General features: G+C 41.4%; 1 protein-coding gene across 1 annotated transcript in view; it reads left to right on the top strand.

The window, feature by feature from the left end:
• Positions 1 to 9,121, top strand: part of IBA57 (iron-sulfur cluster assembly factor IBA57) — a 28,729-nt gene extending 19,608 nt beyond the window's left edge. Inside the window, exon 3 of the mRNA XM_003762225.4 lies at positions 4,342 to 9,121. Coding sequence (XP_003762273.1) covers positions 4,342 to 4,733 — 392 coding nt within the window. The 3' untranslated portion in view covers positions 4,734 to 9,121. The remainder of the gene's footprint in view (positions 1 to 4,341) is intronic.
• Positions 9,122 to 13,162: the final 4,041 nt, after the last annotated feature.

Below are 13,162 nucleotides of genomic sequence, written 5' to 3'. Positions count from 1 at the left end.
ATAAAGTTATCAACGTATTTAAAACAAGAACATGAACCCCCAAGTCAGGAACCCTGGACTAGTGGTTAAATAATGATAATCATGATAACTGTGATGATCATGATAAGATTTCTAAAGGCCTTCCTAGCTTTGACATGATGTATTCTGCATTTCTACCCCCAACCTAGCTTCCTCAGTCTTATGTAACCTGATAAAGGAGTTGCATGCCATTTTTAAATTTCTCAGCCATTAGTAATTAAGGGAGGGAAAGATAGAAGGGTTTAATAGATGAAAGCTAATGGGTATAGAAGTCAAGAGCCCTGAATTCTAGTCCCAGCTTCTTGTTTCCCGGTTTTGTGACCTTCACTGTCCCTGTTTGTAAAATGGGAATAATATTCTTCATACCATCTACCTCAGTTGTATTACCAAAACAAGAACACACCCTAAAGATGGCTCATGAAATGAGTTTTTTAGACCTAAGCTGCATGTAACCGCATCTAAGGAGGTCACAAAGTTCCTGCTGCTGTCATTCTAGGAGCTGCCTGCAAGAGCTGGGCGGCCTTGGGGAAGAAGGACACTGGGGACTGGAGTCAGAAGCCTTGGGTTGGAGGCCCATCTGTGCCATTCCCTCATTCCCTTGTCTTTGGGCAAGCTGCTGCCTCAGTTGGGAAGGGGTCCCACTAAACCATTCCTCAAGTCGCTTCTAGCTCTAGGTCTGTTTGCTGGTGCTTGGATAGACTCAGCAGCCCCAGGGGCTTTTTTCCAGAAAGTCTTCCTAGAGACAGACTGTGAGGAAGGCTTAAATCTCGTGTCTAAACCAAAAATAATGAAATGGAAATCATCACATCCTGAAATTGTAAAAGCCTAGCAGTGAGGAGTCCTCAGGCCTTCCAGGGGCATTGGCCCTCCCCCAGGGCCTTCTTGGAGATGGCACCTTAAAGCAGGGCTCTGTGGGGCAGAGTGCTGACAGCACCTGTGCTCTGTTGCCTAAATCTCTGAATATCCGAGCGAAATCTGACCAAGGCCAGAGGCTCTTATTTCCCTTTCCATCATGGACACTGGGCTCGGCGACCCACAACTCCCCCAAAGTTGCACTGGACCAAAGCTGCTCTTCTCCCTTCTCTTGTTTGGGGCACTGGCAGGTAGGCCAGAAGCCCTGCTTTGTACTCTCTCACCCTCTGTCACAACCACTGGCAGCACTGGCATTTCCCAAACCCCTGCTGTGTCTTCTCCATCTCTCTTCTGCACAGTTCCCAGTGACCAGGCTCACTCCAACATCTCCCACTTCTTGCCACATATCCCAATATTCTCCCTGCTTTGTACTGAAACTAAATACCCACCACAAAACTGCCATCAAGCAGGGCGTCAGAGATGGGGAGGTCACTGTCCTGCATGAGATTCAGTAGCTACTGCTTCAGCCATGCCTTTTCAACCCCCGACATCCTGAGCTCTTTTATGATGCTTACTTTGGAAGCATTAGAGTTTCCCCTTAGTGATTATTCTGGATAGTTGCTATTGTGGATGCAGAACTGGACTTGGAGTCAGAAAAATCCTGCCTCAGACATTGACTGTCCCCCTAGGCTATATGTAACCTTACCCAACCTCAGTTTCCTCCTCTAGAAAATGAGGATAGTTTCTGCTCCCATTCTCACAGGGTTATTGAGAGATTCAAATGAGACACTATTTCTAAAATGCTTGGCAAACCTTACTATGTGCATGTTAGCAGTGATGATGTTGTTGTTATGTGTAACACTTGATAGTTTTCAAAAACCCCTTCACCTTTATTTACTCACTCGATCTCACCGAATGGATTGGAAAATTGCTGTGTTGCCTCTGAACCTCTGCTGACAAGAAGACCTAGACACTTGGGGCCCCTTGCTTCTCTAGGATTGCCTCCCACAGTCAGAAGGACCTTCAGCCAACAGAGCTCTCTGCTCCTGAGTCCTGGCAGCTTGAACTGGCAGGGAAACCACAGGCCTAAAGTCCAACGACAGTTTCTGGATCTCAGGCTCCAGATAGAAAGCTGTCTGAGGTAAAGGCAGGGCAAGGGCCAGGCCTCCCTGCCAGTCAAGGGGCAACCACAATCTCCTTTCCCCTTTCCTGTCCATCCTAGAAACACTTTGTCTGTGGGATCAGAGTGATTGCAGTATTTCCTCCACTCAAGTCCCTGTGCCCCACTTGGCCATATACAGATTGTGCCTGTCATCTTGCCTCTATCTTGGAGAAGAGAGAACTTTCAGGGGCCACAGTCTCTGTCTGGCAGTGTTGGAAAGGCTGCTGTGGAGGATGGATTTGCTGTCCTGGCACTTCCACGAGGGCAGAAGGAGGTGGCAGGTGTTGGAGGCAGGAGCCTTCCTAATGAGATCTGAGCTGGGAAGGTGAATGGGGAGTTAGGGGGTTCCCTTTCATGGGGAGACTGGAGAGAGAGGTGAGAGGAGCACTTGTTAGTGGGATGATAGAGAGGATCCTTTTAAAGGCAGAGTTTAAATGAGAGACCTTTGAGGTTCCCTAAAACACTGAGATTCTGCCATCCCTTCTGTGTCTGTAAGCTGTATTTGAGATCTTGAGGTGGCGCAGTGGAGAGAGTGGAGTCTGGAAAACCCAAGCTCAGATATAGCCTCAGACACTTCCCAACTGTATGACCCCAGGCAGGTCACTTACTCCTGTTTGCCTCAGTTTCCTCAAATGTAAAGTGAGTAGGGAAGGAAATGGCAGCCTACTCCAGTATCTTTGCCAAGAAAAGTCACAAAGAGTGACCAATTTAACAATGACAAAAGTTATATGTAATTATAATAATGAATGACTTACATATACAGCTAGATTGTGATTGATGTAAATAATGAATTTCCTGAAGTAGTTGCATTATTTGAATTAATTGCACATTTCCACTGAATTTGAACCAATTACCATATTTTACATAATTATAACTGCAAATAGTGTGGATTCAAATGCGACTCTTTTGAGGGTCCCACTAATCAGGATCAAGATGTATAGGCAGTGGGAGATGACTAAAAACTATTACATTGAATTCCCAATCCCTATATTTATGCACACCTGCGTTTTTGATTTCCTTCACAAGCTAATTGTACAATATTTCAGAGTCTGATTCTTTTTCTACAGCAAAATAACGTTTTGGTCGGGTATACTTATTGTGTCTAACTTATATTTTAATATATTTAACATCTACTGGTCATCCTGCCATCTAGGGGAGGGGGTGGGGGAGGGTAAGAGGTGAAAAATTGGAACAAGAGGTTTGGCAATTGTTAATGCTGTAAAGTTACCCATGTTTATATCCTGTAAATAAAAGGCTATTAAATAAAAAAAAAAAAAAAAAAAAAAGATGTATAGGCAGTACTTACCTTAGGTATCATAAGTATTCATGAATACTTAAAATTGGAGTCGATGACATTCATCTTCTAGAACAGTCTTGTTTGCTAATTGTTTCATATATATGACATTTCAGTAATATGTTTGTATATACATGTGTACATATTAAATGTCTTATCTCCTTTAATATGTGCTTCTCCCAAGTAGGGACAATGTCCTAGACTAATGTATCAAATTTAAATAAAAATAGCTCCCAGTGAGCCACATATTGGCTTAGAAAACTACCAATTAGCATTATCTATGTGGTATTATATTTTTAGTTATTTTGTTGAACGTTCCCCAAATATATTTTCATCTGCTTCAGGACATACTTGGGAGTGTTCCAGGCCATGCTTCAGGCAAGCCTTGAGTTTGACACCCCAGTCCCAGAAACCTCTTTTTTAAAAATCTCATAGATTGAGCATTATGCTAGTCAAACAGTAATAGTAATTCACTCTTCTCTAGCATTTCATCCTCACCAAACGCTTTCTCAGAACTCTAAAACCTCAGGATGTCTCTTTATCTCCGTTACACAGATGAAGAAGCCAAGGCAGGGACAGGGGCAGATAAAATAATTTGGCCTGAGCTGGTAGGAGATGAGCCAGGGTTCAAGTCTTCTGACTCCAACCTTAGTACCTGCTGCTCTCAAGGAGGCAGGGAGGTTTTGGATTTCTGGATTGATGGTCACTCCCTGTGGCCTGCACCATTGTCTAACAGGGCCCTAAACTCTGAGGCTGGGATTTCTCACTCAACTTGAAGGTATTTCTTCCCTTTTAGCTTTTTATTTCATTTTGATCAAAGGCAGCAGGGCAGAGTGGAAAGAATGCTAGATTTGGAAATAACATTATGACTTGTTTGGGAGCTAGGAGCAGCCTCTCTGCCAGCTGGATGGAAGGACCGTGCCAGCCGTGCCTCAGAGGGTGGGCAAAGGGCTGTTCCCAAGGCCGAAAGAAATGGGCTTGTCACATGACTTGGCTTTCTCCTTTGCCTCAATAGGAATTCCTGAAGGGATCAAAGATCTCCCTCCTGGTGTGGCCCTGCCCTTGGAGTCCAACCTGAGCTTCATGAATGGGGTCAGCTTCACCAAAGGCTGCTACATCGGACAGGAGTTGACTGCTCGGACCCAGCACATGGGAGTGATCCGAAAACGCCTTTTCCCTATTAAGTTTTCAGCCTCCATCACAGCAGAAGGCATCTCTTCCGGGGCCACCGTCCTCACCGAGTCAGGAAAGCAGGTTGGGAAGTACCGGGCCGGGGAGGATGACGTAGGAATTGCTCTGCTTCGATCGGAGAAAATCAAAGTGCCCCTTTTTATCAAGACCTCTGAAGGTCAACAAGTGAACATTGTTCCATCTGTGCCAGACTGGTGGCCAAAAGCTAACAAATAGTCCCAGTCCCCGGGAAGCACTGATCGACTCTGGCCCGTGTATGTCCACTCTCCCTCCTGACTTTTTGGTGGTGGGGAGGGAGAGTGTGTCGGGGGGGCTGGCCTTGCTCCTGCAGTGATATCCCTGCAATAATCACAAAACAGGGAACACCATGTGAGGCTCCTCAGGACAAGAGCCAGGGTTCCCCAGGTGAGGACACCAGGGGGATGCTGGCCTGGGCGCCAGAGACATCAGAAAAGCCAGGTAGAATTTGCTGCCAGAGAAGCCCTGGGTCCTGACCACTAAGGGTGGGCAGGGGGAGAGGCCACAGCCCAGGGTTTTAGCTGCAGCATAAGGAACCCCAGCTCAGGGAATGCCACGGGGCTGAGGCTTGCTCTGCATTCTAGCTCCTTCCTGGAGCTTTTAGTTTTATTGTTGTAGAGACCTGCTTGCCCCTCCTTTCCCTGCTGCTGCTGATCAACTTCTGGTTTTCCAAGTGAGTCCCATGGCCTCCGAGGGGCTCAACCAAGTAACCAGGCCATTCACCAAGGGCCTGGGTAAAACTGAATTTTTAGGTAGAATTTGACTAGCACTTGACTCTTGTGTTCATTCTTTGATGAGAAATATCTTCCCTTTGGAACAAAAACAAATAAAACCCCCTCTAGTCCCCATATCTTTGCTGTGGCTCCCAGCAGTTTTGATCCCCCTAGCCAAAAGAGTCTCTGACAGTGAGGTTTCTTTAATGTCTCCTGCTTCTGCTTAATGTGGATTTTTTGATATCCTGGACTCAGGGGACAAGGCAGTGTCTGTCATGGCTGAGCCCAGATGTTACTGCAGACTGAATGGCATAATGGGGATACATCAAACCTGTGTCCTACTTTGGCCAGAACAGTCATCATTTGAACAAAGAAGGAAGAGAAAGGAGGAGAGATATCATGGAGGCGCTAGAGTGTTGTCAGAGTGAAGCCGGGGATAGGGTCTGTTGCCCAGACTCAGTAGGTCAAGAGGGAAATCTGGGCTTGTTTCTTGGAAAGGAATAGACGGAAGCATCAACCAATTTGCTAAGCTATCACCAAGTAAACACAGGAGATAGCCAAGTGGAGCTCCTGGCAACAACAGGGAAGATGCTTGTTTGCCTCAGTTATTGGAAGCCATCTTCTTCTTCATCACATTTCATCGGCAAGAGGCTGAACCTTCTTCATTTGGGGCTGCCTTGGGACAATTCTGCAGCTCTACAATGGTAACTCTCTCCGCTCACCTCAGCATCAGGTGTGAATGGTGGAGCCAGATCAAAGGGTAAAAGATCATCACAGGATTTATTCCAAGCACTTGTTACTGCTTGAGCAGCCCAGAAAGGGGCCTCAAGTCTGAGAGACCTGAATCCAGTCTTTGTTCACTATTTGTGACCTTAGCCCTGTCTCTCCTCTCTGTAAAACAATCCACATTCCCTTCTATCTCTGCAATGGGAGTTCTGAACTTTGTCAGTCTGGTCAAACCTATTATCCCTTCAGAATGTTTTAACTGCATAAAATAAGGAAAACAATTATATTGAAATAGAGTTATCAAAATATTTTTAAAAGAAACCTCAGGTTTTAAAAACCCTTGCTTTAGCTCCAAGTATCTTGTGACATTGAAAATAAGGTTCAGGTATAGTGAATCCTACCAGGAAAGTCCTGAGACAAGGCTCTTGTCTGTCTGTCTGTCTCTCTCTCTCTCTCTTTCTTTCTCTCTTCTCTCTCTTCCCCTTCCAACCCCCCTCCCTTTTCTTTCTGTCTCGGGAAGCTATACAGAAAGAAAACTTCCCAAAGTCACTTCCCATTGGAATGTTCCTCACCTGTTGGGTAGCTCTACTGAAAGAGCTGCTTTCCTAAGATCATCTTCTCTAAGAAACCTAAAGTTTTCTGAGTAGTTTTCCAGGTTTGGAGTTTGCTGGGAAACTTTTGTTCCTTTTCTTTCTGTTGACAACTTCATGATCATCATAAGACAATGATTTAGATTCAGTTGTTTTTTCCATTTCCAGTCTAGAACCTTGAGTTCCTCTGTAGGACACACATACACATGCAGTTTACCCATGAATAAAAGTACTAATGCTTTTTGAAAAAGTTAATTCCTCTTCTTAAGATTAACTTTTATGGTAAGGAGGGTTTTTTTTTTTTTTTTTTGGTCTTTTTTTAATCATTAATCCATGTCTCCTCAAGGGAAAATCCTAACTGCACTTAAAAGTTCCTTGCAGATTGTTTCTTGCCAAAAACTGGGTAGGTCAGCCCAAAACTTTGGAAATCCTTACTTTGATGTTGCTTCCTGCTCAGAAATGATAGAAAAATGGGCAATTTAGAAATGACTTTAGTTATTTCTCCTCTACCCCAGGTGAAATGGGATTTTCATCACCACAAAACCAACTGGCCAATTAATGGCACATCTTCATTGACTCCAGTAGGAGCCCTGAGTCCTAGAGCAGGCCTTCCTCTGGAGGTGGGGACTGGTTTCTTCCCCAGAAATTTGAGAGCGGCTACATTGGACTTTGGATTTAATTTATTTTTTATTTAGATATGGGTGTTTATATTTATATATATGTACATGTACACACACGTATATGTATTATTCATCCAAATGGCAATTTAAAAATATCATTATTTTGAGTCATTTTTTTGTGAAGCAACTTTCTTATATCTGTGAGACTCTCTTGGTGAATGCTCAGTTGTTAAAAAAAAAAAAAAAAAAATCATTTTGTTTGCCTAATAAAAAGTAGTTCTATTAGTAATCTATGTGGACTGACCTGGTGGGAATGGGGTGGGGTTCACCATTCTAGGTTAATTGAGTTAAACAAACACTACATGCCTAAGGTATACAGTAATTAAGCCCTGGAATAGATACAAAGATGAGATAGGACATGTCTCTTGCCCTTCCAGAGGTCACAGTCTGGAGGGGAGGGGGAAAGGAGGAGAGAGGGAGAGAAAGGCTGAAACATTCTATTAAATTCAAGTATTTATTAATGTGCCAAGCATCGATTAAAGTGGGCACTATTGATGCAAATACAATGAATGGAACAATCCCTATTTATTAGGAGGTACACACACACACACACACATAAATACCTCTATATGCCTTTGTAAAGCTCAGTCTATAAGATGTTAATTTTCTGTTCAACAAGTATGCATTAAACACCTACTATCTGCAGAGCCATGTTGAAAATCCAGAATTTAGATAAGACATTGATCCGACCCTCATGGAGTTTAGAGGGAGATAAACAACTATAATATGTAAGACTGGACCTCTTTGATGCAAGTGTGAGGTCCATAGAGGGAGAGGGTTTATTATTGACCTGGGGTAGAGATAGGAAAATGAGGGAAGACTTCCTGGAGTGGGTGACATTTAATTTGGACTTTAAAAGATAGTCAGGAATTCAATACTATATTCACTTTGTGGTATTGTCAGTGCAAAAAGTGAACCAATTTAGCTGGGAAGGCCTGGCAATGGACTGTCATCCCAAGACCATTTTAGGAAATGTCAGTCAACAAACATTAAGCACATTTACTGTCTGTGACAGCACTGTAGATAGAAAGAGAGCAAAAGCATGGAAAAGTGAAGTGTGAACAAGGATCAGCTGAGGAGCTTCTATATAAGTTCCTCCCCATCACTTGCTTTTGTCCATAGGCACAGGCCAGTGCTTTAGCCTTCTGGCATAATAATGCTTAATTAACATTAATTATTAGCTAGTAGGAATAAGCAAGAGATTCAGGTAAGATACAGAATAGAGAGAAATCTTTGGCCCCCATGGGAACCTGTACTTGGAGGTCTGTTGAGTCTCAATTGGGTCTAGAGGGAGAACTAGCTTCAAATCCCAGCTTTGTCCCTTACTAAGTGTGTGAGCCTGACCAAATCACTTTCTCTATGAGTCTCAGTTTCCTTATCTGAAAATCAGGAAAGTTGGAATATATATTTTCTAAGACTCCTTCCACTTTCAAATCTGCAATCTGGCCTGTCCAAGAGAGCGATAGCTATTCCATTAAAATTTTTTTCAAGAAAAATTTTCTAAGTGCCTATTGTATGTGGTACATTGTACTAATTGCTGGGGGAGACAAAAAAGTTTAGATGAAACATAATGCATGATTCATGGAACTGACAGGGGTTAATGAATGTGCCTGGAATATAATAAAGGCTTAAAATTTTTTTTTTAATTAACAGGTTTCCCTGATCTTTAAAATCAACAAAAATATTTAAATGAGGGATCACAATGTATCTATCACCAGAATTCTTGTCTTTATATTTGTGCCACTATCTATTTTCTGTTCCAGCCACTCAATCCCATCTAAAAACAATTTCTTTCGTCATGCACATATTTTAGCAACATTTCTTTTTTTAATCTTTATTAAAACTTATTTTTAAAAATATGCATAGATAAGTTTGCAACATTAGCCTTTGCAAAACCTTGTGTTCCAGTTTTCCCCTCCTCCCATTCCCCTCCCCTAGATGGCAAGTAGTTCAATATATGTTAAACATGGTAGAAATATATGTTAAATTCAATATATGCTCTCATATTTATACACTTATCTTGCTGTACAAGAAAAATCAAAACAAACCGGAAAAGAAAATGAAAATAAAATGCAAGCAAACAACAAAATAAGAGTGAGAATGCTATGTTGTGAATCACATTCAGTTCCCACTGTCCTCTCTTGTAGATGGCTCTCCGTCACAAGATCATTGGAATGGTCTGAATGACCTCATTGTTGACAAGAGCCATGTCCATTAGAATTGATCATCGTATAATATTGTTGCCATGTACAATGATCTGGATTTGCTCATTTCACTCAGTCTCAGTTCATGTAAATCTCTCCAGGCTTCTCTGAAATCATCCTCCTGATCATTTCTTACAGAACAATAATATTTCATAACATTCATATACCATAAATTATTCGGCCATTCTCCAAATGATGGGCATCCATTCAGTTTCCAGTTTCTTGCTACTACAAAGAGGGCTGCCACAAACATTTTTGCACATGTTGGTCCTTTTACCACCTTTAGGATCTCTTTGGGATATAAGCCCAAAAGAAATACTGCTGGGTCAAAGGGTATACACAGTTTGATACCTCTTTGGGCATAGTTCCAGATTGCTTTCCAGAATGGTTGGATCTGTTCGCAGTTCCACCAACAATGTATCAGTGTCCCAGTTTTCCCACATCCCCTCCAACATTCATCGTTATCTTTTCCTGACATCTTAGCCAATCTGAGAGGTGTGTGGTGGTACCTCAGAATTGTTTTAATTTGCATTTCTCTGATCAATAATGATTTAGAGCACCTTTTCATATGATTAGAGATGGTTTCAATTTTTTCATTTGAAAATTGTTCATATCCTTTAACCATTTATCAACTGGAGAATGGCTTGAATTCTTATAAATTTGGGTCAAGCAACAGGATGATTTCAGAAAGGCCTGGAGAGACTTACACGAACTGATGCTGAGTGAAATGAGCAGGACCAGGAGATCATTATATACTTCAACAACAATACTATATAATGACCAGTTCTGATGGATCAGGCCATCCTCAGCAACGAGATCAACCAAATCATTTCTAATGGAGCAGTAATGAACTGAACCAGCTATGCCCAGAAAAAGAACTCTGGGAGATGACTAAAAACCATTACATTGAATTCCCAATCCCTATATTTATGCTCACCTGCATTTTTGATTTCCTTCACAAGCTAATTGTACAATATTTCAGAGTCTGATTCTTTTTATACAGCAAAATAATGTTTTGGTCATGTATACTTATTATGTATCTAATTTATATTTTAATGTATTTAACATCTACTGGTCATCCTGCCATCTAGGGGAGGGGGTGGGGGGTAAGAGGTGAAAAATTGGAACAAGAGGTTTGGCAATTGTTAACGCTGTAAAGTTATCCATGCATATAACCTGTAAATAAAAGGCTATTAAATAAAAAAATAAAATAAAAATAAAAATAAATAAATAAATTTGGGTCAAGTATCTATATAGTTTAGGACCCTTGAATGGTAAAATGTTTTCCCAGTTTATTGCTTTCCTTCTAACCTTGTTTGCATTTGTTTGTATAAAACCTTTTTAATTTAATATAATCGAAATTATCTATTTTGTGATCAATAATGATCTCCACATTTCTTCCTCCTCCACAGGTTTGAGAGGTAAACTATCCTATGTTCTTCTAAATTGTTTATGATATCATTCTTTATGTCTAGATTATGAATCCATTTCGACCTTATGTTGATATACAGTGTTAGTTGTGGGGCAATGCCTAGTTTCTGCCATACTAGTTTCCAATTTTCCCAGCAGTTTTTGTCAAACAGAGAAAGATAAGATCAATAAATTGTGCTTGCAATTTAAAAAGCTAGGGAAAAAATATATTAAAAACTCCCAATCAAATACCAAACTTGAAATTCTAAAAATAAAAGGGGAGATTAATAAAATTGAAAATAAAAAACTATTGAATAAATAAAACTAAGAGTTGGTTTTATGAAAAAAAATAAACCTTTAGTTAATTTAGTTAGAAAAAAGAAAGAGGAAAATGAAATTGCTTGTCTCAAAAATGAAAAAGGAGACTTTCCACCAATGAAGAGGAAATTAGAGCAACATTTCTTAAACCAACATTTTTTCTCTACTCCTTTTAGGCACCAAAATGGCCATCTATGACAGAGGCAATTCTTACATCCTTTACCTGCAGATTTAAATCTTTTTATTTACAAAAAAAAAAAAACAAAAAAAAAAAAACTACTTTTTTGTTGTCCCTTTTTTCTATTTGAATTGGTTAATACCCTTAAAGGGACTGCCTTATACTAGGAATTATCTTCACCTTTCCCTTTTTTTTTTCACTTTCCATATGCAATCAGTTGACAAAAATTGTCAGTTCTGCTACTTCAACATCTCTCTCATCTGCCCCCTTCTCTACTCATATTAGGTCCCCCATCACCTTTAGTTTCAGCTTGCTTGGAGTAGAGGAATACTTTAATTATTTGGATTAATTAGGATCAGTATGCATAGTGAAAGCTCATTCATCTAACTCTAAGAGTTTTGAAAAGTTGTAGGTCCAGGCACTGGAGTTCATGAGAGAGTTGCTGGCAAGAAGTGAAGTTCTAAGGAATGACCTGTGGAACCCAGCCCATTAATGGATCCTCCTGGTAACCATGAGGCAAAGGAAGCAAGCAACTCATCCAGCAGCTGTGCCATACATGGCAGGGAATGTGGGGCAAATGTTAGTAGTACCCGGGACAGAGATGATGGAGAGGAGAATTGGGGAATATGTTTTACCTTGTGTTCTTAGAAGTTTTATCTTTTCAGTAAATTTCTCTTTGTAACAATTGTTACAAATGTTGTTAAGATGTAGCAATCATCTGAGGACCCAACTTACCCGGTGCAAGTGAGAGGTGAAATTAGGACCCTCCGAGTCTGTTTCATTTTTACTGTATCATATTTTCTATTTTCTAAAAATATATTTCATTATACAGATACAAATTATAATTTTACAGAAGTTTAACATTTTTTTAAATTTCAAGTTCCAAAATTTCTCCTTCTTATTCCTCACCCCTTGAGAAGTCAAGCAATATGATACATTGTAAATGTGAAATCATTTAGTATCAAATATAAGCTGGTATTTAAAATTCTTCACAATTTGCTTCCTCTCTCTCCAGTCTTACTATATACCTCACTCTTTTCCAGGCGCACTACAGTCAAGATGTAAGCGCCTATTTCATTTCTTATGGATGCAAGCATCTTATGCATGACGTCTATCTCCCATCTCCTTGAGAAAACTAAGACCCAGAGGTTGATTTGTACCCCGGGGCCAAGTCACTAACCTGTCTTTTCAGTTTCTTTATAAAATGAGACTAACAATAGGACCTACCCCTATCTCGGGGTTATTGTGAACACGAGAGAATATAAAGCAATCTGCAAAGAGCTTTGTGCTAGCTATTACTGCCAAATTATTAAGTCACCGTATAAATGTTAACTCTGCATTGCCCGGCACACAGTAAAATGTGAATCAGTTAATTGAATGATTAAGCCATTAAGTTGTGAAAATCAAAACTAAAACCAAATCTTTGTCAGAGTTTGTCAGTTGCTAAGGCAGAGACAATAGCTTAGGACGTCAGCTCCTCCCCTTTCGGTTGTAATTGTTTAGCGGGGTTGCGTGTGGAGGCTCCCACCCTATGGGCAGAGGGGGAAAGCCCAGGCTGGGGCTCCGACTGCATCCTCTCTCGGTCTGTTTACCTATCCGGACAAAGGGAGGGTTAAACCGCCTCTAAAGTTGTTTCCCGCCCGGAGCTATCAAAGTCCGGCCCGCCTGCCGCTTTCCCGGGGGGCCTGGCGCACTCCCGACCCCCGGGGCTCCAAAGCCTCGGGCTCCAGCCCAGCAACCGCCGAGCTCCCCGCGCAGCCTCGGGGACAGGCGCGCGGGAGGGCGGGAACTTGTGTCCCCGCCTGCTT

The sequence above is a fragment of the Sarcophilus harrisii genome, chromosome 1 (assembly GCF_902635505.1).
Source record: "Sarcophilus harrisii chromosome 1, mSarHar1.11, whole genome shotgun sequence".
NCBI classification, from domain to species: domain Eukaryota; kingdom Metazoa; phylum Chordata; class Mammalia; order Dasyuromorphia; family Dasyuridae; genus Sarcophilus; species Sarcophilus harrisii.
Note: the sequence above shows the minus strand (reverse complement) of the source record. Positions and strands in the feature narration are given on the sequence as shown.